At 36.3% G+C, this 24,693-nt stretch overlaps 1 protein-coding gene across 1 annotated transcript in view; it reads left to right on the plus strand.

Moving 5' to 3' along the window:
* Positions 1–22,746, plus strand: part of LOC149777710 (uncharacterized) — a 28,544-nt gene extending 5,798 nt beyond the window's left edge. The window contains exons 5-11 of the mRNA XM_089938760.1: positions 13–252; positions 5,268–5,345; positions 11,367–12,968; positions 13,258–13,497; positions 15,482–15,574; positions 17,470–17,544; positions 18,280–22,746. Of these exons, the coding sequence (XP_089794886.1) occupies positions 13–252; positions 5,268–5,345; positions 11,367–12,968; positions 13,258–13,497; positions 15,482–15,574; positions 17,470–17,544; positions 18,280–18,419 (2,468 nt within the window). The 3' untranslated portion in view covers positions 18,420–22,746. The remainder of the gene's footprint in view (positions 1–12; positions 253–5,267; positions 5,346–11,366; positions 12,969–13,257; positions 13,498–15,481; positions 15,575–17,469; positions 17,545–18,279) is intronic.
* Positions 22,747–24,693: the final 1,947 nt, after the last annotated feature.

Genomic DNA, 24,693 nt, shown 5'->3' on the forward strand with positions numbered 1-24,693 from the left:
TTTGTTTTACAGGTATGTCTCATACAGTCACCATCTCTGCTGTTTCATACACCCCTACAAATGAAGTTGACCCCTTAAGTGACCCTTCAAAAATCCCTCCAAGTGATACTGATAGCAGTCCAACAAATAGCACTACCAATGCCCTCCCATGTGAAGAGGCATACATTCCAACAGGGACTGCAAACCAAGCTGCTTCAGCTGATACTGCTAGTGCCCCTCTCAGTGACATGGCTAATGCGACCAATGAAGCAGGTATATGTTTTAAGATTAAATAAATTGTTTCGATTATATTTTCACTGTTAAACCTGTACTAAGGTTTAAGTGTGGATGAATCTTGAGGTAAACATTTGTCACACTTCCAGAGCTATTTACTGCTCTAATTTCACTGTTGTTGCTGGGAAATATTTTACAAACATGTCAGCTTTAGTTCAGGGTATTTATTTTATGGGCTGTCATTTTCCTTGAAGATGATGTTGATGTTGTAGGGTTTAACGCCATTTTTCAGCACAAGATAGGCTATACATGGCGGCCAGTATAATTGGTGGAGGAAGAACCCTGGAAAACCCCGGGAAGAACCACCAACCCACGAGAAGCTACTGGCAGGCTTTCTCACGTACCAATGTTAGCCGAGGCTGAGACTCGAACTCACACAGACAGAGGTGAGATGGCAGTGATCTGTAACGGTGAGCACTTCAGACCTCTTGGCCATTTGGGGCCCCTTTCCTTGAAGATGTAGTTTGCCTTTCATTCCATTTATTAAGTTCCACAGTTCTGTCACTGAAGTGCTTGAGAATGCTCTTTGGCATAAATTTCAGCATCTGTAGGATGAGTGAGGTCAAATTATACCCCAGTTCTATTCAGTCATTAGGCTTTTTAGCAATATCACTGAAGTGCTTGAGAAGGCTTTATGGCACTAACTTTTAGCATCAGTAAGGTGAGCAAGGTCAAGCTTGCAAGTGTGATTCCATGATGAACGGTTGACAAGTAGATAAAATAATGCCTATGTGATATATGATCACTCTGAATAATAGATGAGATAGTCCTGATAGAAATGATTTGGTTGACTTTGGTATTTTACAGCACAGAAACACAGGTTATTTACTGCTGAGGCAGTTGGAGTAAAGTGCCTAACCAAAGGAAACCATGGTACTCAAACCTGAACCTGTTTGGTCGCCAGTCTGGCACACTAACCTTGTACTAGTCACTGCAGCTCCTGCCTAATTCAGTCAACTCTTTTGACATACAGGAGGATGTGCACCGCTCCCTCAATAACTTGCGAACCCGCTTATGACGTGGTGTCCGGCATGGATCCCGTTTTTTTTAAAAGAAGTATATTTTTTAAAAATGAAGAAAATTGTGATCAGAACAGGTGAATGAAACTTGATAAATCGCCCATTTTATCATTGAAAATGGCGGTTAGTGCCCAAAAAGTTAGAATCAACATCATGAAATTTTCAGGTTTTAATAAGAAATCACATATCTTGTTAGATTTTATCGGAAAAAATATTTTCTCAGTTCACTGTAAATAATAATAATGTATATGTATATGGCGAAACAGCCATTAATGAATTATAGTAAATGCTAACAGGTGGCAACACTGAATGAAATGAACACTAATTAAATATGTCTTATTATGGAAAATTAGCGTTTTAATCTTTTCATTGTGTTGCAGTGTAAGCAGTATAATCGTTGCATGTTCTCTTCTATTCAGACATGAACAGAGTCAATTGACCGTCACATCGATGCCCGCGAGCACATCTGTGAGAACCTAATTAAGTGCCGGCTGCGTTTTGATCGACGACTTGGAGAAGTGTTTCTTGCATTGTAAAAATCAATTAAAATAGACCTGCTTTGTTTTATCACGTTAAGTCGGTCTTTTGTATGAAATCGGATAAAAGACGTACAATACAACAGTTCAAAGGAATGCAAATCCTACATGCATAAACTCTTGTGGTCAATATCGTGTCTCAACATCAATCAATTTAATTGAACCAATTGAACATGGTTTCAAATAGTATGTACTTATTGTCATTAAAGTATATATTAATCAGTAATTTATCCTAATCATTTGTAAATGTGATCATGGAGAGCAAGGGAATCAAGCGAAAGGCGTACTCGGTGAATGAAAAGCTTACTGCCATAGAGAGGGTTCATAATGGTGAATCAAGATCAAAAGTTTGTAGTGAACTTAAACTTGCCGAGTCGACACTCAGAGGTTGGCTCAAGGATGAGCAGAAATTTCGGGATTATTTGCATGAAGTTGATTCTGATGATAGATTTAAACGGAAACGGGCACGCACTGCAAACGACACAGAATTAGATGATGCTGTGTACACCTGGTTCACACAGCAACGTGAACAAGGTGTTCCGATTTCGGGAACAATTCTCAAGGCCCAGGCAGAGAAAATGGCCAAAACTATGGATACTGATTCAGATTTCATGGCAAGCCATGGATGGCTTTGGAGATTCCAGCGCCGACATGGAATAAAACAAAATTCTTTGTCAGGAGAGATACGCTCAGCAAATCAGGCGGCCGCATCTAGTTATCCCAACCAACTCCGAGAGATACTGACCCGTGATGGATATAAAGACGACCAAGTTTATAATTGTGATGAGGCTGGTCTATGCTATTGGATGATGCCAGACAAAAGTCTAGCTACCAGAGATGATATACACAAAAAGGAGGGTTTCAAGCTGAACAAAGAGAGAGTAACACTTTTGTTTTGTGTTAACAAAACTGGCACACATAAAATGAAGCCATTATGTGTTGGCAAATACAGGTCTCCCCATTGTTTTCATCACATGAATATGGACAGCCTTCCATTTGTATATAGAAATAGTGGAAATACATGGATGACTGCAACAATATTTACGGAGTGGTTTTCTAAGATGTTTGTCCCCGCCGTCAGAAACCACCTGTGATCCAGGGGCTTAGAGGAGAAAGCTCTGCTGCTATTAGACAATTGCCTAGCACACCCCCCTGCTGATTCACTACAAACAAGCGACGGAAAGATCCGGGTGGATTATCTCCCTAAAAACATAACATCATTAATCCAGCCACTAGACCAGGGAATTATAAGCACTTTTAAACAAAATTACCGTCGGCTGTTAATACAGTCCATGCTGGACAGTGGAGAAGGTGTTACAACCTTTCTCAAGAGCGTGAGTTTGAAGGAGACTGTTTTCATGGGTGGACAAGCATGGAGATTGATCACACCTAAGATAATAGAGGGGTGCTGGATGAAGGGTCTTGGAGCTGCCTTTGATATAAAGCAAGACACTGACCAAGACAGTGATGACGAGAGCGACTTTGAAGGTTTCAGCGAAACGGATGTCGTTCGGGCAGAGGCTGTTTGGGAGAAATTTATACAGACCCATGGTGCTCAGATGGATGTTAATCGCGACGATGTGGAGGGGTGGTTATGTGCTGACAATGACTGTCCCACAGCTGAGTACATGACAGAGGAACAGATTGTACATTCTGTAACAAACAGTCGCATTGGAAGACGACTTCAATTGGAGCACCCCTAGTGTCGAGAGTGAAGCCGATTCAGATGTTGCTTCACCTCCCCCCTCTGCACAGGAAGCGATAGAATCTTTTAATGTTGCCATCCGGTGACTGGAGACCCAAAATGTTGACTCTGTGAAGATAATTCAATTGAGAAACCTAAGAGATTTTGCTCAGCGGCAGAAAAATCAACTGACAACACACAAAAAATTAACAGATTTTTTCAAACTGTGAATTTATATTTGTTAACTGTGTCAAAAACTGCAAGTATTGTCGTATTCTCACTTGCGTATTTGTATTTTTTTTTTTTTTTTACATGTCTGACGTTTAGATCCATTAAATTCATGGTTGGTAATGGTTTATCCTTGTGAATTTATTTTTTTACATTTTACTCTATCTGTCTATCCATCTAAATCTATCTATCTATCTATCTAGTGATAGCAGAACTATTCTTTTAGAGCAACACAAGTTTCGACGTTGTCGTTTTTCGATGTGAATGTTATCTTTTTTGATAAAAGAAAACTCTATTCATTTTGAACAAACAATAAAACTAGAATGTATCCAAATCAATACAAAAAGCAGTGACGTAATACACAATGGTTTAGCGATACACATGTTAAGAGTACTGATACCTCGTGGAATAATGTTTGTTTTTACGATCTTTTCAAGATAGTTTATCCAGAAATTAAAGGTAATTTATAAAGACAAACGAACAACACCTGTATAAAGAAATATTTATTCAGTTATTTTCAGCGCGATTATAAAACGAGTATTTAACAATGCAAACCCCCCCCCCCCCTTCGCCTCTCTCTGTCGATCTCCATCTCTTTATTAGTTTTTTTTATAGGTCCCTCGGTAACTTGTGCCCTCACTTATAGTGCAGTCGATGTTTTTGGACCCCGTTGTGTGCGAGTTATCGAGGGAGCGGTGTATTGGGTATATTCTACATCTCTGAACACATAAAGGAGAGGGAGCCTAATAGAAATTAAAATATGCCAGTTTGTGAAAAATATGGTTTGGGTGTGGATGGGTCAGCTGATTAGAGGATCAGCAAGGCTAAAAACAACTAAACAACATATTTTGCAAAGTTCATCGAACTGCGTGTTAGACATTCCAGCTGTCAGTGTTAGGATGACAAATACTGGACAACTGGCTAAATTGATGGACAGGTCACTTTTGTACTGATCGACATCTGTCAGGGTAAACACGTTTGCATTCCATAACTGGGTCAGTGTGACAGGCAACTAGCCGTCTTTTAAACTTGTTTTCAGACCATATTAGATCTTATGAAACTAAAATAACTAGGACTATCTATATGATTCACCCTGAGAAGATTAAGTCCTACATAGCAAAATATTGATTAAGAAAGGCCTAATTATTCTTTACAAACCTTTTAGTAAAAACTAATGTTGCCTTTGCTAACTCAAATCACGCTTCTGAACTTCTCAAATGCATGTTTTCCAAGTTGACTGTAATAGTACATGTTGTTTTGCTACACCTTATCGAAAATTCGTCTGACTTAGCAGAGAAATATTGACTCTCTACTCAAATGATTTTGTTTCAGGTCTGTTTGGTTAGAAAAAAATGGCAGCTCAGCAGCCCTGGTTGGTATCAGTTTCATTTTGGACATGTGGCAATTTCTTTTGGTCATCATTAAAATAAAAATCATTGTTATGCCTGCAGAGGGAAAAAAAAACGTTATATAATACCCACCTACATATCTCATGGCATTGGTTTTTCTTTTTCTTTTTCTTTTCAGATTTTCATTGTGTCCAGTGTGAGCGCAGATTCAAAACGAAAGGGGGTTTCTCAAATCATGTAAAGTCTCATACAAAAGGTAATTTTTAATAAACCTCTAATGAAGTTGAAAAACTTGATAATTTTAACTTTTTTTACCAAGGGTCAATGTTTTTTTTGTGGACGATAGGGAATATGTAATGGTGCCTTTCCTTTTGTTCATTTCATTCTTTTACCGTCTGTCCCAGTTTCATTTCTGTGCATTAATTTCCTTAATTATGGCTGGAGCTTTAATTAATCTAGTAATTAGCTTGAAATTGATGGCCAGGTTAGATTTTCAGGTTACACATCCAAATTTAACATTTTTAAAGCCCCAGATTGTCTCACTCACCCACTCTCGCAAGATCTTCTGTTATCATCATTGGATTTAATTCAGATTAGGTGGGTATACAGTTTGATATTAATGAGACTTGGACTGGGTTTGATTGTCAGCTGTCTGCATTATTATTTGGTGAAGTGATAGCCACTGAGTATCTGACCTACCCACCTTTGTTTCTCAACAGTAACTCTTAATTATTATCCTTGGATCACGACCCAACTTGGTATACAGCGTGATACCAATCAGACTTGTAAAGAAATTTATTGTCAATGTTTTAACTTGTTATTCATTATTTTATAGTAGTTATTGCCACCTGTTTTGTTTTGACCCAATATTAGATTTAAGTCAGTTGTGATATTTAGCATTATATCAAGAAGGTTTAAATGACCAGAGTACACTGTTGTGTTATTCATAATTTAGCTTTATATAATCTAATTTGAAACAAGTGATCCTTGATAGAACTCTTTCCATTATGGCCTTTGAAAACGGGTATGTGTTTGGGGAGTAGGGGGACATCAGTTACTTGAATTTGATTGTTCCCATAGTTGGATAATTGGATGAGTACCTGTTCATTGTTGCCCTATGTTAGTGTAGGACATTCCCTAAGCACCATTAGCCGAGTAATTTAACCACCTAAATCTGTCAGAGCAACCAGTTACCCTGTACCCCTGTTGGGGGACAACCAAACCACTCATGTTACCTTAAAATCTTTATCTGCTACTTCCAGTTTTATGGAATGCCTTTTATATGTTTATGTACACCCTACCATATGCAGGTCACACCACATAAGAACTTTGCTTACGGTATGTGCTAAATTTTCATGAAAGAATGTAATCAAAGGGCAGGGTCATTGGTTCTCAATGGGTGAACCTGTACTAGAGTGCAAACCCTTCCTGTCTACTGGCATTGGAATACATTTATGTCAAGTGTATCAACTTCCAACTGGCAAGGCAAGAGTTTTTTTAAGTGAACTAAGATGAATAAATTTAATGGTGATGTACCACCAGAGAAAATCATAGATTGGGGGGGGATATATAATAAGTTTTGATCCTATAATGTAAGGATTTTATAATTAAAAAAAGTCCTTTATCTTTTATTTACCTTTTACAGAGTTGTAACACTACTCTATATCTTTTATCTTGTTTACATGTTTTTGGACAGGTTTGTCTGTCATTTTATTTAATTTATTTTTTTGCAATTCTTTGTTTTAGAACTTACTTTTAAATTGGCACCATGTATCCAGTACTGTGCTGACAAGCCCTAAACCATATACATACATCCATACATACATGCCTGCCTACATTACTTTCTGAAAGACATACCATTTTTGTATATCCTATTATTATCCAATATATGGTATTCCTCTAAAGCCGTTGGTGGGAGGCATGGAATACCACTTTATAGTTAGACAACCTTAAATGAAATACATTTTGCATATAAAAATGAGATCTGTTACTATACCCACAGTATAGCAGTAAATGTGTAACACTAAATGGCCCAGTAGTCATGGGGTGCTGTACTTATTGCATTACTGTGTCCCCACATCATTCAGTATAGGCTGTAAATTGTTAAATTGTCATATGTCCCCCATCTATTTAGTGTCTTATACACTAGCGTGGTTCACACAACCTTGAACAATCCTTGCATCTGAGGAGTTACTTTAAAAACTGCATAGCTCCTTGAGTTATGTGAGGGAATACAAACATCAATATTGTATAAAATATATCAGTTTCTTAATGTAAGCCTTTTGTTTACATGCTTTCCAAAAGTAATGAAATGGGATAAAATTGTGAGTATCAAATGAAACAACAGTTGCTAGAAGGAGTAAAGTCACTTTGCAGTAGTGCCTTGCTAATTACATTTATAAAAGGATAACTAATTTATTAAGAATGACGCCCAACTAGCAATGAGCTGTATGCAGTTCAAAATGGGTGCATAACCCATTTTCTGTAAGATAAAGTACTCCGCAAAAACTTTTGGAAGTCCTGACATTTTTGAAAGTCCTTGCAAAGTCCTTAGAAAAGCTCACCTGGGCTATCTAAACAATAATAGATAAGCATACAGACACAGAAAGATGCATGCACATTTACACACAGAGATAGAGTTCAGTATCCAGTATATTATATTAAATTGCCATGTCCCCCAACCATCCAGTATATATACTGAATTGCCATGTCCCCCAACCATCCAGTATATATAATGAATTACCATGTATCTCAGTCATCTATTGTTTATATACTGAATTGCCATGTCCCCCAACCATCCAGTATAAATATTGAATTACCATGTATCTCAATCATCTATTGTATATATACTGAATTGCCATGTCCCCCAACCATCCAGTATATATACTGAATTGCCATGTCCCCCAACCATCCAGTATATATACTGAATTGCCATGTCCCCCAACCATCCAGTATATATATATATATATATATATATATTGAATTGCGATGTCTACCAACCCTCCAGTACAGTACTGTAATTGTACTTCTATATACAGATATTTAAAAATTATGAGACTGATCGTGATGTATGCCAATAAACTTAAGCTAATGCTTTGTTTAGTGGCTTTATACACAGATGGACAAATTGAAACAAAAACTGATAAGGCACACAATTTGTTTACCACCACTGATATCTCATTTAGGAACATGTGTAGAATTAACAAAATGTTTGGGCTTCTTTCACACAGTTCAATTTTCATGCTTGCTCACATGAAATATTCAAGAGGTTAAGTAGCAGACTTTTTCCCAGGTATTTGTCCAAGGGACCAGTGTCTGTTTAAATGGCATTCCAGCTAGGTAACTCTTCTTTGTGAAATGAATGCTTGGTAAGATGTATAAAAACAACAGGAAAAAGAAAATTTAACAAAATTTGTTTCAATTTCTTATTCTTTTTTCTTATCATTTTTTTATATAAAGACAATACACTTTACATAAGGTTTTGGGGCACATCAGGCACTTTTCAAAAGGAAATTTGTTGATGGACAGGTACTGTAAGATTTGAAAATTGAGCTTGTTTGAACAAGATTTAAATGTTTTGTTGTAATTTTATTTTGTAGAATTTTATTGTGTATTTTGCTTGCAACAGAGAAAAGCTTTCTCTAAACTGTACTGCAGAAACACCGAAAGATACCAATAATGTTTTAAACATTTATCAAAACTTGTTTGCTATTTCTTAATATGCATTCATTGTGCTTTCTTGGTTCATAGAAAATCAAAATCACTTGATTACACCTGTCTTCAAGGTATTGATTATCCATCTGTTAATATTTGCTAGTCTGGCCCATAACTTTGTAACTGTTGGATAAATTTTCTTGAAGCTTTGCTCATGTATATATCTTGACCAGTCAGACTTTGTGTGTCATGTACCATAGTCAGGCCCAGCCTGTAGGTCAAGATCAAGGAAAAATGTAACTCTGTAACTTTTTTGTATCTTTGTCCAGAATTCAACGTTTGCACACCTGCCGACTCATATGATTTTGTCATACAGTTTACTGAAAATACCCCTAAATTATAGATTTGTGGAACAATAGCCAAAACGTTTAAAATACCGTTGTTGCAGTCAAATCTAAATAATGGCTTGTCTAGGTTTGGTCCAGATCACATTGGAGTTGGTCAGTGAACCAGACTAAACTTTACATGGTGTATCTTAGACACTTTAATCAACCAAATTCCCATAACCAGCAAAACTTTTTCATATACTTTATGGCATGGTTTTTATGCTGTCCATCGAGTGAAAACATGTTGAAATTGAATGGGACAATCAACCTCTTAGCAAGTCCAAGTACTTGGGACAAAAGTATAGAAAATAATATTCAGATACTTTGTCAAGCATGGATGGAAAGATGATTACTGCTGCTGCAAGAATGAAAATTAAAAACACAAAAAGATTACATCAAGTTGATCCATCAAGAAGTCATTGACTGCCATGTGGTTTGTAGATGCAGTTTCTGAAACTGAAATGAATGTCATTTAGGCTGAAGCGTTTAATGTAATATTGCTTTCCCTTCATTGGACTACACTTCTCAACTTTTCCAAAGCATATTTTCTACATTGACAATAGCAGTACATGATACTTTGTTGCACCTTATTAAAACTTGGTCTAACTTGGAGAAAATATTAGCTGCCTTACTGAGGTACATTTAGTCTTGGCAGGTCTGCTTTTCTACCACTGAAGATATGTTAATAAAATTAGCCAATTTTATATCATAACTAGATGGTGTGTCAGGTACCATAGCCATGCCCCCGTCTCAAGGGCAAGTTCACTGTAATGGAAATATAAATTTGCAAATGATAATCTATGTCTGGAATATAACTTTGTAGCCACTGAAGATATTATAATGAAACATTGCCAGTTATATATCATGTATAGATGGTATGTCACATACCTTAGCCAGGACCTCTAACCCCAGGTAAAGATCAAATGCAACTCTGACTTGTATCCTTGTCCCCACTATAACTTTGAACTACTTAAGATATTGCAATAAAACCTTTAACATGTTATATATTATGACTAGACTGTGTTACATACCATTGCAATGACCCCTACCTCAAGGTCAAGGTTACTGCAAGGGGGAATATACACTAATGACCTATCTTCATGTATTGATGTATAAGGTAGAACTGTTTAACCATTGAAGATATTTGAATGTAATTTTAGCCTGTTATATAAAAATGGTCTTACATTGTCTTGTGCATTCAGTCATACCACTCTTCCTTTCAAAGTCAAGGTCACAACAACGAATAATGTAAGCCAGTTGCTAGTTTCCAGGCTGTCACTTTTAACCCGTACAGATATTCTGATGAAACTTTATCCGGGTTCACACCGTATCATACCAGAGTCTAATCCCTAGCTCAAAGTTCAAAGTTGGAGAAAAAAACTCGCAAGATGTGCATGTTGTTTGGGGTGTTCTTGTTATTTTATTTTTATGTTGTACATTGTAAATTTTGATAACTGCAATATAAACTGTTCAGATGCTCTGGTCCTGGTGTATCTCAATGACTTTTTACCCTGTAAAACTTGAAACAATTGAATTTTTGACTGATACATCTACCCCCAAACTACATAGAGTTTTTAAAGTTCTAATGCTGTGATACCATAATAGCAATAAGTCTTGAACATAAATAAATGTATGCATCCTAAGGCTTATATGTAGGTAAAATATATACAGGTTTTGGTGTCCCAAAACTTGTAGACACAGAAAAAATGTAAAGACAAAATTGTGAAGATGCCATACACCCAAAAAATCATGTTTATGTTACATGAGGTTATGATAGATAAAATATGCCAGTCAATCAGTAGACAACAAAAAAGTTATAGGTATACTAAAACTTATAGTAAATGAAAAAAATTGACTTATAGACAACAAATTATGCTATACAGTTCCATATAAAACTATAAGGATTTTGATATGTTATAATTTACTGAACTCCCCCAAAAAGCTGTTGTCCAGTAGAAACAAGAAAACATCAAAAAGATGGCATCTAAGCTTGGGTTGCTTCAGATTCTTAGCACTATTGTTGTCATATATATGAATAAATTTTGATCAAACTTTACAAGTAGCCTCTATCAGCAAGAATATGACTGATACTCAGAGATTTGTTGGGGGAAGTTGTAGTTTAAATCGTCTTTAGTTTCTGTTAGCTGAGCTTGTTACATTTCTAGAGGTTATGTGAAGAATTTGGACTTTGTATTTGGGCTTACATTATATTAAAGGGATCACATGTTCATTTTCAGTTTCCACTGTTTACTGCAAACCAAAGAGGCTATGCAAATTCTGTGGACAGTTCTATTCAAAACTGAAGAGACATATAATCCAGGTTCATAAAGATTGTAAGGAAGTGAAACCTATAATAGAAAATCCTGGTCAGCAAAGAGCAGCTATGAGCACAATTAGAAAAGAGGGTATCTTTGAACAGAACAAGCTGCAGTGCACAAAGGAAAACCCATCATTTCAGTCTCAGAAATATTGTATGGGGAATATAGTTTGTTGTCCAAATTGTAAGGGATTTTATGCAAAGAAATTCTTCTTTAGGCATAGGGATAAATGTCTCTTGGACAAATGTGCATTTTCAAAACCCATTCCAATGGCAATGCTAGCTACTGAAGGTGATACAGTAGATACCAGCTTTCAAGACCTGTTGAAGTCTTTGAGGACAGATGAAGTAGGATCTGTATGTCAAAGAGATTTTACAATAAAGCTGATAGGAGCACGTTTGTGGGAAAAAAACAAAACAAAAACAGAAAAAACAATGGAAGTGAGAAAAAGTGTTCGCTCAGACATCAGAACATTGGGAAGACTTTATGTAGAATTCAAATCTTTTGAGAAAAATGAATGCATAGAATCTGTAGAAATGTTTAACCGTGAAAAATTTAGTTCTCTTAAAAGAGCTATCTACAAAATAACAGACAAAGAAGATTCCAGCATCAAGTATGGCTTAAAGGAGAATATCTACTATTTACTGATGACAAGTGCAGAAATCTTGAAAGGAGAAGCATTACAGGGTAAACACGGAGAAGTAAAAGCAACAGAGTTGGACTACTTTGTCTCAGTTTTAAAGTTGAACAGACGAACAGTTTTTGGTGATGCAAGATACATGATTACCCAAAGTAGGCAAGAAAGGCTTCGATTGCCAGATAGACTACCAGAGGATGAACCCGTGGAAAAGCTTCGAAAATACACACTGCAAGTGATATCAAAACACACAGAGGGAAAATTTGATTTCATTGGAAAACATGACTTTGTAGAACTGCGTAATGCAGTTAGTTCCAGACTAACTCTTTTCAATGCTCGCCGAGGTGGAGAACCCAGTCGATTAAAGATTGATCAATGGTGCAAGAGAAATCAGTGGATTATTGAGTCCCAGATGAAGAATTTGGATTATCTTTCACCAGTTGAGAGGAAAGTGTTTTGTGACATGGAGGTCACTTTCCAACAGGGAAAAGGGACACGACTTGTATCATGTTTGATACCTGGCGATTGCAAGAAGGCAATGGACATCCTCTGTGACAGAAATATTCATATGGATGCCGGTATTTTATCAGCAAATGAATTCATCTTTCCAAATACTGAGTCTTCACCAAACCATGTCATTGGATGGGACTGCATAGATTACATGTGTAAAAAGGCTGGAATTGAAAATTCAAACATCAATGCCACAAACAACAGAGCTAGGTTAAGTACCATGTATGCAGCACTTGAAGTCAAACCAGAAGATAGAACCTATTTTTACCAGCACATGGGGCATGCAAAGGAAGTAAATGAAAATGTCTACCAAAGACCATTGCCAGTTATGACTATCGCCAAAGTGGGATTGCATTTGCAGAGTTTTGACAATGGTATGTATCTCTGTGTTTTAAAGTAACTGTTGTAGTATTCTGGAATAAATTCAAGTGCCACTAATAATTAGTCACATGCTCTTGTTTTAATACTGGCACTTTGGTAGTATTATGGTAAAGGGTAGTTCATTTATCAGTAATAGTATTGTTTGTACCATTTACTTCAAAATTACCTGTCAAGAGAGTTTGTCAAGCAAAGTTAGTGGAGGGCATCTTTGTATAGTGTTTGGTCTGCAAATGCATATATGGATTGTGGACCTTGAGAATTTCATTATGGTTTGTTTTACAGGTATGTCTCATACAGTCACCAACTTTGCTGCATCTGATACCCCTACAAATGAAATTGACCCCTTAAGTGACACTTTGAATACCCCTCCAAGTGACACCAATAGCAGTCCAACAAATAGCATTACCAGTGCCCTCCCATGTGAAGAGGCATCCATTCCGACAGGGACTGTGAACCTAGCTGCTTCAGCTGACACTGCTAGTGCCCCTCTCAGAGACATAGCTAATATGACCAGTCAAGCAGGTATATGTTTTAAGTTTAAATAAATTGTTTGAACTATATTTTAACTTTTAAACCTGTTACTACTAAAGTTTAAGCGGGGGTGAATCCTGATGTAAACATTTGTCACACTTCCAGAGAAATTTGCTGCTATGATTTTCAAATAACTGGGTCAGTGTGACAGGTGGCTTGCTATTTTTAGACAATATTAAATATTATGAAACCAAAAAACTAGAAAACTGGGCTGTCTATATCTTGCAACCCAAGAAGACAAGTCCCACATGATGACATAGTAGTTGTTGTTGTTGTTGGGTTTAATGCCATTTTTCAGCACACAATAGGCTATACATGGCGGCCAGTATTAATGGTGGAGGAGGAACCTGGGAAATCCCCAGAAAGAACCATCAACCCTCAAGAAGCTACTGGCAAGCTTTCTTGCATACCCACATTGGCCGAATCCGAGACTCGAACCCACGCAGACAGAGGTGAGATGGCAGTGATCCTTAATGGAGAGTGCTTTAGACCACCCAGCCACTCGAGGCCCCTGGTGACATAGTAAAATATTGACAAGAAAGATGAACATTAAACGTGATCTAATCTGGTTTTTCTTGATATTAAGTTCAGTATAAAATAAGAATATAATGATATGGACAGCTGACTAAAATATGATATAAAATTATGATATTTTGCAGTACATGTTACATATCCATGACTGGTTTATACGTATGGGTATATTAATAGTATGCACATGAAAGTGAACTAAGATAATACTAGAAAGTCATGTTTTTGTCTATAAAATAAAAATGAAGGTTTCCCCTACAAATGTTTGAGCACAAGTTAAAATTCTGCTTGAAATATTAGCTGGGAAGCTGTTAATTATTACAAGAGTCATTACAGAGCTGAAGAACTTGCTCAATACCCCAGCTTTTATTAAATAATCAAATAATGCCCTACCTTAAGTTGTAAAAATTGGTACACTAAAAAGTAGGTAATAATGATCCCTCAATGGCATGCATGATGGAGAGTTATTTACCTCAAGATATACTATCATCTTCACACGTGTTTTGCAAAATATTTGGAGCCAATTGTGCAAAGTAGGTCAGTGACCCACTGTTGGTGTTGAACCCATGATGACTTGAAACCACAACCCATCTTTAGAGGCTACAGATGATGAAGTATTGAAAGTATAGTCTGAACAGGAGAGCTTGAAATTAATTAATTATCTTGACATAAATCTTGAAAAATCTCAATGGTTTCCCAGCAACTAAAGCAGAGCATAATAGAGTGGTGATAGGTTAGTATCCCCATTTTATGTTTAGGGAAATACCAATTATATTCCCACAACTAAAACAAAACATGGTAGAGTGGTGATAAATCAATGTCCCTAATTTCTGTTAAGGGAAATATCTGTTAATAACCCAATGCTTTTAAAGAGAAGTATCTGTTAATATCCATATGCTTTGTAAAGTGCCATATATATTATATTATCCTTCCTGTCTGTCAGTCCATCTGTAACTGCACTTTCTTCCTAATGGCTGTTTGGAAATCCACACAACTTATTAATTATCTTGCCCATCTGATGACTTTGAGCAAGAGTGCTATCATTCCTACCTTCCTCTAAATGGGTCCCAGGGAGGGATGCAGCTAAAATATACAAAAATTGCCTATATAGTGACATTTGACCAAACTGAATATATAGGAAGAAGACACGTCATGTATGTGACAGATTTTGCATTTTAATGTCTGGGTCACTGTTTGCAGGTGAGGGTGAGTATGGGGTGGGGTATGGAATATGCTTTATAAAGAAAAGGGATTTGCAATGGCAAGCCAACTAAATTGCCTTGGTTTTTATGCTTCTAGTGTATCTGGATCAAAAGAGTAACAAATGAAGAAGAAGGGTGACTATTCATTTTGTTTCATTTGATTTAACTTCTACCACTGTATAACAATTTTACCAAGTACATGTATGCAGCAAGAAATATATTTAAATATTCAATTGTTATTACAGATCAAAGGTTTCACTGGGATGCCCCAACAACGAAAGTTTTAAAAGATGCATTCATTGACTGGATTAAAATGCCTTATGGCTGCAGCCTTCCAGGTACTGCTCATACATTGTATACATTTTGTCCAGTACAACCTTGCATACATTGTTTGTACTAGTTTTTCTTAGTTTTGAATACCCATTCTTAAAGCAGAGCTACTGCAGTGCCCCCAGCAGCTATCTCTGTGAACAGGTTGGTTTTATTGCAAATTCAGAAATGGTCCTGTATTGAGTTGTAAAATTATCTAGGTATATTCATCTGGATCTTGTTGTTCTTTTCTACTTCAGTTTTGTTCAGGAAGAAGATGTATGCAAATAATGTAAGGATGATCTTGTATCTGCTGGATTTGCTCACTTGGACTAATTTAGCTCCTTTTCAGTTATGCTGATTTGATGTTTAAAGTGTTGAGGCATAGTTATAGTAGCTCCTTGTTAGCCCTTCTCCCAGTAATGCAAACTAGGGGAAATCTATGAAATAAATATACACTGTTTTATTTGGTTGTTTGGTTATTTTGTGATCATACAGACCCAAGTGTATCAGCAGGTCTCTGGAAAGACTTTGTGGGATGAAATCAACACAAAGATCACTAACATGGACAGGGTCTGTTTCTCATCTCATGTTGTTATATAGATAAGGTTCAGATAGAAACTTATAGCAATTTGTGTATGGCTGCCATAAGGCTAGTTTGGTTTTTGCACAATAACTTTAGTTGTCCACTATCAACAAGTACCATTCTTTGTGGATGTTTTCCACTTACAGTCTGGAAGAACTCTACTGATTTTGGGGCAAAAAGTTCAGAGGTCAAGGTGACTAACTGAAAGAAGGAAAACAGTTTCTGCACAATAACTCAAGTTACAGTTACCAAACTTCGTGGATAGTTTGCACTTGGGGTGAGGTAGAAACATACTGATTTGTTATTCAAAAGATCAAGGTCACTGACTGAAAGAATTGAAAAAAGAGTTTCTGCATAAAAACATTAGTTCTACACAACATACCTCAACCAAACATGGGTGGTTTGTACTGGGTGAAGGAATAAAGCTATTGATTTTGGAGTCATAAGGTCAGTATTTTATACATTTTTGATCGTTGATTGGCTTGTAGCTGCTCTTTCAAGACATTATTGGTTATTGCATGCCAGGGAAATGGGAACTAAGTGCCATTCCCAAGAACACACCAAGGCAGCTGATCTAGACTGGCCTCAGCTGTTATCAAAACCTCTGACCTTTGGATTATGAGTACTGCTAAGTAAGCTGCTGCCATGGACATGGACTTTTTCCATGAAACATTTCTGACCAAGATTAAACCAAAACCAGATAAGATAGACTAATGAAATGTTTGTAAGCATATGTAGACAACCTGGTTTGATGTGTACACCATTGGAACATTCTGTCACAATTTTATGCATTTTTTAAAACTTTTTAGACTTTGACTTTTTATAGTTCAGGCATATTTTACAAACACAAATCTAGTGTTGGCTGTTAAACAATGACAAAAAGAATTGTTTTATATCACTAACAGTGAAAAATACAGCTAGGTACACAAGCTCACTCTCCTTTGTTTTCTCTCCTGCTCACTATTTTGCTTATCTATACATGCCTACATCACAGAATGAGCAACAAATAAAGATCTAACCATATAAAAAATCTGCATTCTTTTGAATTGGGAAAAACAAATCAGTGAGATGAATTTGTCATTGCTATTTAGAAATGTGGATAGTAAGGAGAAAAAAAGAGGTCTGTTTAATTTACATAGTGATCACAGAGTGTATGGCCATATATCACTTGCATCCATGTTGTAGCTACTGAGTTACACTCCTCTTTGCAAAGAATGTTCAGTGAATAATGCACATTATTGTCAGTGACCTGGTTGATGAAAATAGATACCTATGAGTGAAAACTATTAATCCAGAAACTACATTAATTTTTATTTACAACAAATGTGCTGCATGAAGTACACACCTATATCAACAGAACTTGGCAGATGGTTACTGGGAGCAACAGTGGTGACCAGGGAAACTCTGCAAAGGGTAATTAAATCAAACAGCCACATGAACCAGATCTATTCATAAAGTGTTTGCATATGTAAAGTTGTCAGAAGTTGTTTTTTTTAATTCTTTTGCTGCAGCTGGTTTGTTTCATTTTCAAAAAGATTGCATTGATCAATGTAATGTTTTGAAAAATTGCTGAAACCTGAACATAAAATGCTGTGCTGTGAGTCTACATGTTCGTGTACATTCTATCTGGTTATACACCTGTTTTATGATGATACTCTGTAGTTCATTTTTTCATCCAATCCATTTATTCATCCTGGCATTCATTAGACTCCCTAGGATTAAGGCATATTTGATTGTGTGACATAGGCTTGTTTTGTGAATGAGTGATCGAGTATCCATATATTTTCTAACACTGAACAAAAAACATGCCTTTTTATAAAGTTATATCAAAGAAATTATAAGAATTCTTGAAGTTATTTCACATTGGGATCAAGAGTTTTGTTGCTAATCGACTGGTCTTCACAGATTTAAAATAAAGTTGTTCGTAAATGACAATAAAATATAAATAATGTTCTTCCTATGTTATTTATGAAATCATTAAAACTGGTTTCAGCATTTAGAATTTAGTATTCATTCATGCAAACTACAAAGAAAACTGATTAAATATGAATCCAAAATTAATCACAGAGAGAGAACTTCCAAGATATGTGGGCAGTTTGGAGTACAAGCATTGGGATGCAGTATTAGTCTCTGGTCTCTATCTTTCAGGCAAAAGAGCAGTGGAACAATGGATACTGAAAAGCAAAATCAATGCACCTTACAACAAAGTCAGAACAAAACTAATGAACATGAAGAGGCTTCAACAAGAAAAAATCAAGCATCAGCTGCAGAAAATTGGTGTACCTTAAAATGCTTCTTCTTGGAACCCTCATGTCAATCCATTCATCCTTCCATCCATCCATCTGGCACACACTCATTAATTCAGCTAGTCCTGGTTTTCAGTGAATGGCCATGAAATCTTGTAAATATTCTCGGCATCACTCAGTGATGGTCAGATAGACATATTACTTTGTTCCGCATTTTGATAAGTTTCTTGCAGTTTAATTCCATGTATGGCAAAGTATTCTAAACACAATTATCATACATTTTTCAGTGGATTGCCATGAAGCATGGTAAATGTTTTTGTCATCAACTTAACATGTGCATTTCAACAAATAACTTCGCTCTTCAGTTATTGCCATTTTTATTAATTAAATACATTGTATGTCATAATCTTGTAAATGCAAACAGTCTGTTTCTGATAGATCACTGTAAACTTGATACATATTATGGTCATCATCTGAAGATGCACATGTCAACAAATTACTTTACTCCTGCAATAGTTGCTTGAATTATTGTCTTTAACTTGCAGCTTGAGGTAGTGCATGATTGAATCTTTTGAATGCAACTACTGTCCAAGCTTTAAGTTCATCTCCAGGAAAGATAATTTGAAGATGCACATTTCACCAAATTACTGACCTCCTGCAATTCTTGTCGTTGAATTATTGCCCTATTTTGTCATACAACGACAGATTCTTATGCATGTGACTCGTCCTGCCGTTTTGGATGCATCACTGTGAATTTTTGGTACATATAGTGTAAATATGGTGCAGATATGAAAACAATTATGTCCATACTTTTGTGAAGAAGTTTGAAAACCAGACATAATTGATCTTGGGTTCCAGTGAAGGTCGTATCTTGTATTTTTGTACTTGCCATAGCGCAGATCTCCATATACAATATGGATTGCCACATTTCCTCTATGGGGTGGTATGTCATCAGTCCATCCATTAGCACAAGCTTATTGTCGCTACACCTAAACTACTGCCATGAAACTTTACACACACCTTCAACCCTCATACTAGCTGGTCCTAAATGAAAGTGGTGCCATTTGGAAATCCAGTACGGCTACCACTATGGGCATCTTAAAAATCTTATCGCTACTCCTACTGAATGGATGGACAGGTTTTCACTATAAATCTTCTTAATGATGCTTAGTTGGACCTAAATGAAAATGGTGCCGATCTAGAGTCCATTATGACCACAACCACACCCATCTTGAAAATCTTGTTATCGCTACTCCTTCTGACTAAAAGGTTATATTATATTGGATTTTCTCTAAAAGTCTTCTAGTTGGTCTTAAATTAAAATGGTGTCACTTTTAAATCCAATATGGCAACCACAGAAGCCTTCTTCAAATCCTATCTCTGATCTTCCGGAATGGATGGTCGTATTAGCCTGTTTTTGTTTTTATACTAATTGACTTCTTATAATATCTAGTTGGTCCTAAATGAAAATGCTGCTGCTCAGATATCCTATAGGGCTGCAGCAGTTACTATCTTAAAAATATTGTTATCACTACTCCTGAATGAATGGTCATATTGGCATTGGGTTTTCACTAAACAACTTCTTACCGTCTCAAGATTGGCTGATCTGAACCATCATGGCAGCCATCTTGAAAATTTTGTTATCATTACTCCAAAAAGAACAATAAGTCTTGTCAACTTGAGGTTTCCAACAGAAAACTTCTTATCATGTCTTGTTAGTCCTAAATTTAAATGTTGCAAATATGACAAACAGTATGTCCACCACAACAGCTAATTTTGAAAATCTTGTTATTGCTGAAGAATATTAGAGATGGTTTCAATACTCAGCAGTTAAAATTATTATGAAATGTTCTTCTCTTGAAATCCTGGAAATTATTTTTGGCCAGTAGAACATCAGTCCCTGGGGAACTCTTTATTTTTTCATATGGAAAACATAACACTGAACTTGGCCATTTTCTTTTGTAGGAAAATGCAGAGTGTATGTCTTTGCTATTTTTTCACACTTGAGTAAAAATGTGGCATGTGGACTTGCAATTCAGTATGGGCATTAATCAGAATTTACACCTGCAGGAGACACCATTATACACATTTTGTAAAATTGGAGCATTAAAACAAAAAAGTACATTATTACCAAAAAAAAATGCCAGAGACAACATTTTTATTTTATTTAATCTTACAATGGCAAGCTAATTACCATATTGTGAAGTTTGAAAGCACTGGTCAGCTTAATTGATTCTTGATAAACTCTGGTCAGTTCCAGATGCTTTAAGCCTGATCCATAGGTTTCATTTGAGTATTAAGATTCTCGTAAAAAAAAAATCTGTTGAATGATAACAAAATTCCTTGAGTTTTGCTTTTACAGAAACGATGAGGATAATATTTTTCTTTTACATGATGGGAGAGGGGAAACAAAACTTTGTTGTGTGTGTCGAAGGTTCAGTATGCTACTTATGCTGTCCAGCTTCACTAGGAAATATTAGTTTGACCAATAGTTTTTACTATATTTATGATATATTAATCCTACTTACATATGCAAATGAGAATTTTGAGCAGAGTTTGTATTTAGTGTATTCCAATAAAGTTGATAGAGGGCACTCGGACAAAGATCAAGACTGAGGTGGGGGGGTGTTGAATGACAGTAATGTATGTAATTGACGGTGAAAAGGAGTCTCTGATTCATTTATTTGATTCAAAGGATCTAGACTGATCTTATTATGTACATATATATTTTTGGAAGGCCTTTGATTTTTAGCTCTACTGGTCATAAAACAAAAGACCTTGTGGGATGGCCTGTTGTCCATTGCCCATCTGTGAGCACAAATTTATTATCGTTACTCATAAACTACTTGGAGGATTGACTTGAAACTTGACACCATCTTGAAAATCATTTTATTGCTTCTTCTGCAAAATGGATAGTAATATCAGCATGGAGGATTTAGTAGAAGACTTCTGATGATGTCTTGTAGGTCCTGAATGAAAATGCTGCTGATCTGACATCTGATATGGTCACCAACATGGCCATCTTAAAAATCTTATCTCCACTCCTTCTGAATGGATGGCCACATCGACATAGGGTTTTCACTTAAAGACTTCTTACGATATCTTATTGGTCCTAAATGAAAATTGTGCCAATCTTATATCAAGTATGATGTCCATCTTGGCAATCTTGTTATAGCTACTCCTACTGAAATGATGGTCATGTTGACATGGGGTTTTCACCAAAAGATTTCAGATGATATCTAGTTGGTCCAAAATGTAAATGTTAACAATCTTGAGCCCAATATGGCTGTCACAGCAACTAGTTTGAAAATCTCATTGCTCAAGAATAACAGCAATGAATTCAACACTTATTGGTTAAAAAGAAAAAATGCTCTTCAATTGATGTCCTGAAAATTATTTTTGACCAGTATAGCATCAGTTAATTTGAGAAGCTCTTGTTTACTTTTTGAATTGTCATTTATTTGTAGAATCCCCAAAATTTTTAGGTGTGTTGCAGTGGTAGTGACCCTCTTATGCTTGATATTAACTGTGACAAAAGTACATACCTATTAGACAATGGGCTTCAAGATTCACAGTATCATTTAAACACTTGTATACCTCACAAAAAAACTGTACTGAAACCTTGTTTTTTAGCTGTATCACTCCTTCCTCTAGTTACAGAATATGATTCAAAAAGTTATCCCTAGCTAACCTTGTATCCTAATTCTTTTGTCAGACAGGTGAGTGATCTGAGACCCACATGAGCCTCTTACCCCTAGCATAGTTCGTGCTAGGATAAACGAAATTGGCAAATGTTTTGTGTCTTATATACTGGATTCTGCTATGTAAAATCAGTCCGAATCACTAATAACAAATACACATTCTTCTCACACACACCATTTAGTTAATTTTTATGTCTAACTTTGACTATGTGCAGATAGAGGCTTTTCATTTTGTGAAAATTATGGGACCCCTTACCCAGTACACAAAATTTAGTATCCATGAAAATGTAATTTACCCAGTTCACAAAATTAGGTATTCATGAAAATTTTATTTTTCACTAAACCACAAATTTAAATATATTTACAGTATCCTATTGCTTTCTTAAAATGAGTTTTTATTGTGGTTCTGCATTTGTTGTGCATTGACAGTTATAAGTTGTGTACCTTGAGCAGAAATTCATATTGTACATTTACATTTTTAGCTCACCTGGCCATGAGGTTCACATATATGGTTGTGGATGAAATATGCTGATTAAACAATCTTAATTTGAATGTGTGCTCTTTTTTATTGCTTTGTTGAAATGTGTGTAATGACATGTACATAAGACTCGTATGAATATAGTTTTATATATATATATAAAAAGCCAGGAAAACTTGATGCAAAATAATGTGTTTTTGTTTGTTGACCTCTCTATCTGAACATCTACATACAATGTCAGTGATGTAACTCACTCTATACTGTTCACTTTAAATCTGCCTCTTTTCTAACTTTCTTTGTTTCTTCCCCTTTCTTTCCTCCTTATTTTCACTATAAAGATTAAAAATTTATTTTCAAATTCCAGAAGGATTTACCATTTGCACAGGGAAACAATTATTAACACTGATTTAATGTTCAGTTTCAAAACATGAAAATTAAAATATCCAAACCAATTTGCAATGCATTTAAAGTGTAAGAGTTATCTAAATGGCTAATGTGTAAATTTTACTAAAACGGGTTTGAAAAAATAAATATACTGATTCATTGCGTATGTGATGAGACAGAAAACTTTTACAGTAACATGAAGGATAACCTAAAGGTTTATAACACTATATAGAGTCTTTAGAAAGGATAGCATATTTGGTTACCACAAATGAATAAGGGACTTTGTAAAGGGGAGTAAGATAGTTGTCGGTATATATACATAATAAATGTATATATTTATTTTATGCTGGGCAGTAAGTTACTGAATTTTCCGACTGAAATAACTGATAGGGTGAAAAATAAACATATCTTTCACTGGCTGTCAATAGATATTATATTGCTGTTGTTGTTGTAGGGTTTAACGCCATTTTTCAGCACACGATAGGCTATACATGGCGGCCAGTATTAATGGTGGAGGAAGCACCCGGAAAGAACCACCGACCCACGAGAAGCTACTGGCAAGCTTCTCACATACCCCATTAGCCGAATCCGATACTCGAACTCACACAGACATAGGTGAGATGGCAGTGATCCGTAATGGAGAGCGCTTTAGACCACTCGGCCACTCAGGGTCCAGATATTATATTCAAGAAATTTCAATGTTTTGCGATGTGAGTAGTGAAAGGGGTCACCCTAGCGACAATGGGAATTAGCATTACAGAGACCCCTGGGTCACTCTAGCGACAATGGAAATTTAACATGGAGAAAAATCGTGGGTCACTCTAGCGACAAGGGGAATTAACATGGGAAAAAACCCTGGGTCACTCTAGCGACAAGGGAAATTGAACATGGGATTTTTTTAAAAATTTTTTTAAAAAAAATTTTTTTAAAAAAGGGGTAGGCAATTCAAAGACTATCTCTTTTCGAGAAATATGGCTGGCCCTGAAAAGGGCCTTTGGGTTTTATGTTAATCTATTCATTAACATAAATGGCACCGCATTGGTCTTCTTCTTGTTCTTAGGCTACGTCTCACTGTTGGTCCGTACATCAGCACTCTTTTTAGGCATCCTTGTCTTTCGACGTAGATCCTACGTATCCACAGGCTGGTGTTTGTCCTGTGGACAACGGTCCACTTCGATCGGACATACATGAGCAAGTCTGTCCGAAACATCATGGAAGACACAAGGGTGGATGACTCAACTGTGGTCCACATCTTGAAGCGACGAGAACAGGTGAATCAATGCAGTCAACGGCGCTTATTTATAGGTACAGGTAGGATTGAAACGGATTGAGTTCATTCACCAATCCAAACACGCGTTACAAAATTCAGCCAGCCGCATCCAATCCGAAGAGAGCAGTCTGTGACGTCACCTAGTCAATATAGATCTGCTAGCGCTTGTGTGCAGTCAATCTATGCGACAGTCATTCAACATGACGGAAACTCAGAAAACGATCCATTGGGGTGCACCAGCAGGGGAGACTGCCCAAGGGAACTCGGACTTACTTTCAGAAGAGGTGAATTGGGATTTTGTGGATTTTCTCTCTTCGCAAGAATTTGTTCCGGAACCTGCGTTACCTTCTTCATTACCGCAAGTGGAAAATTTTAGACAGAGACAGAAAGAAGAATTGGAGAAATTTATACAACGACAAAAGGAAGCAGAACAAGCTTTTCTCCTACAGCAACAGCAACAAGAAGAAGAGGTAAGAAAAAAAC

This window comes from Sinohyriopsis cumingii, chromosome 17 (genome assembly GCF_028554795.1).
Source record: "Sinohyriopsis cumingii isolate HCF-2022 chromosome 17, ASM2855479v2, whole genome shotgun sequence".
In the NCBI taxonomy this organism is placed as follows: Eukaryota; Metazoa; Mollusca; class Bivalvia; order Unionida; family Unionidae; genus Sinohyriopsis; species Sinohyriopsis cumingii.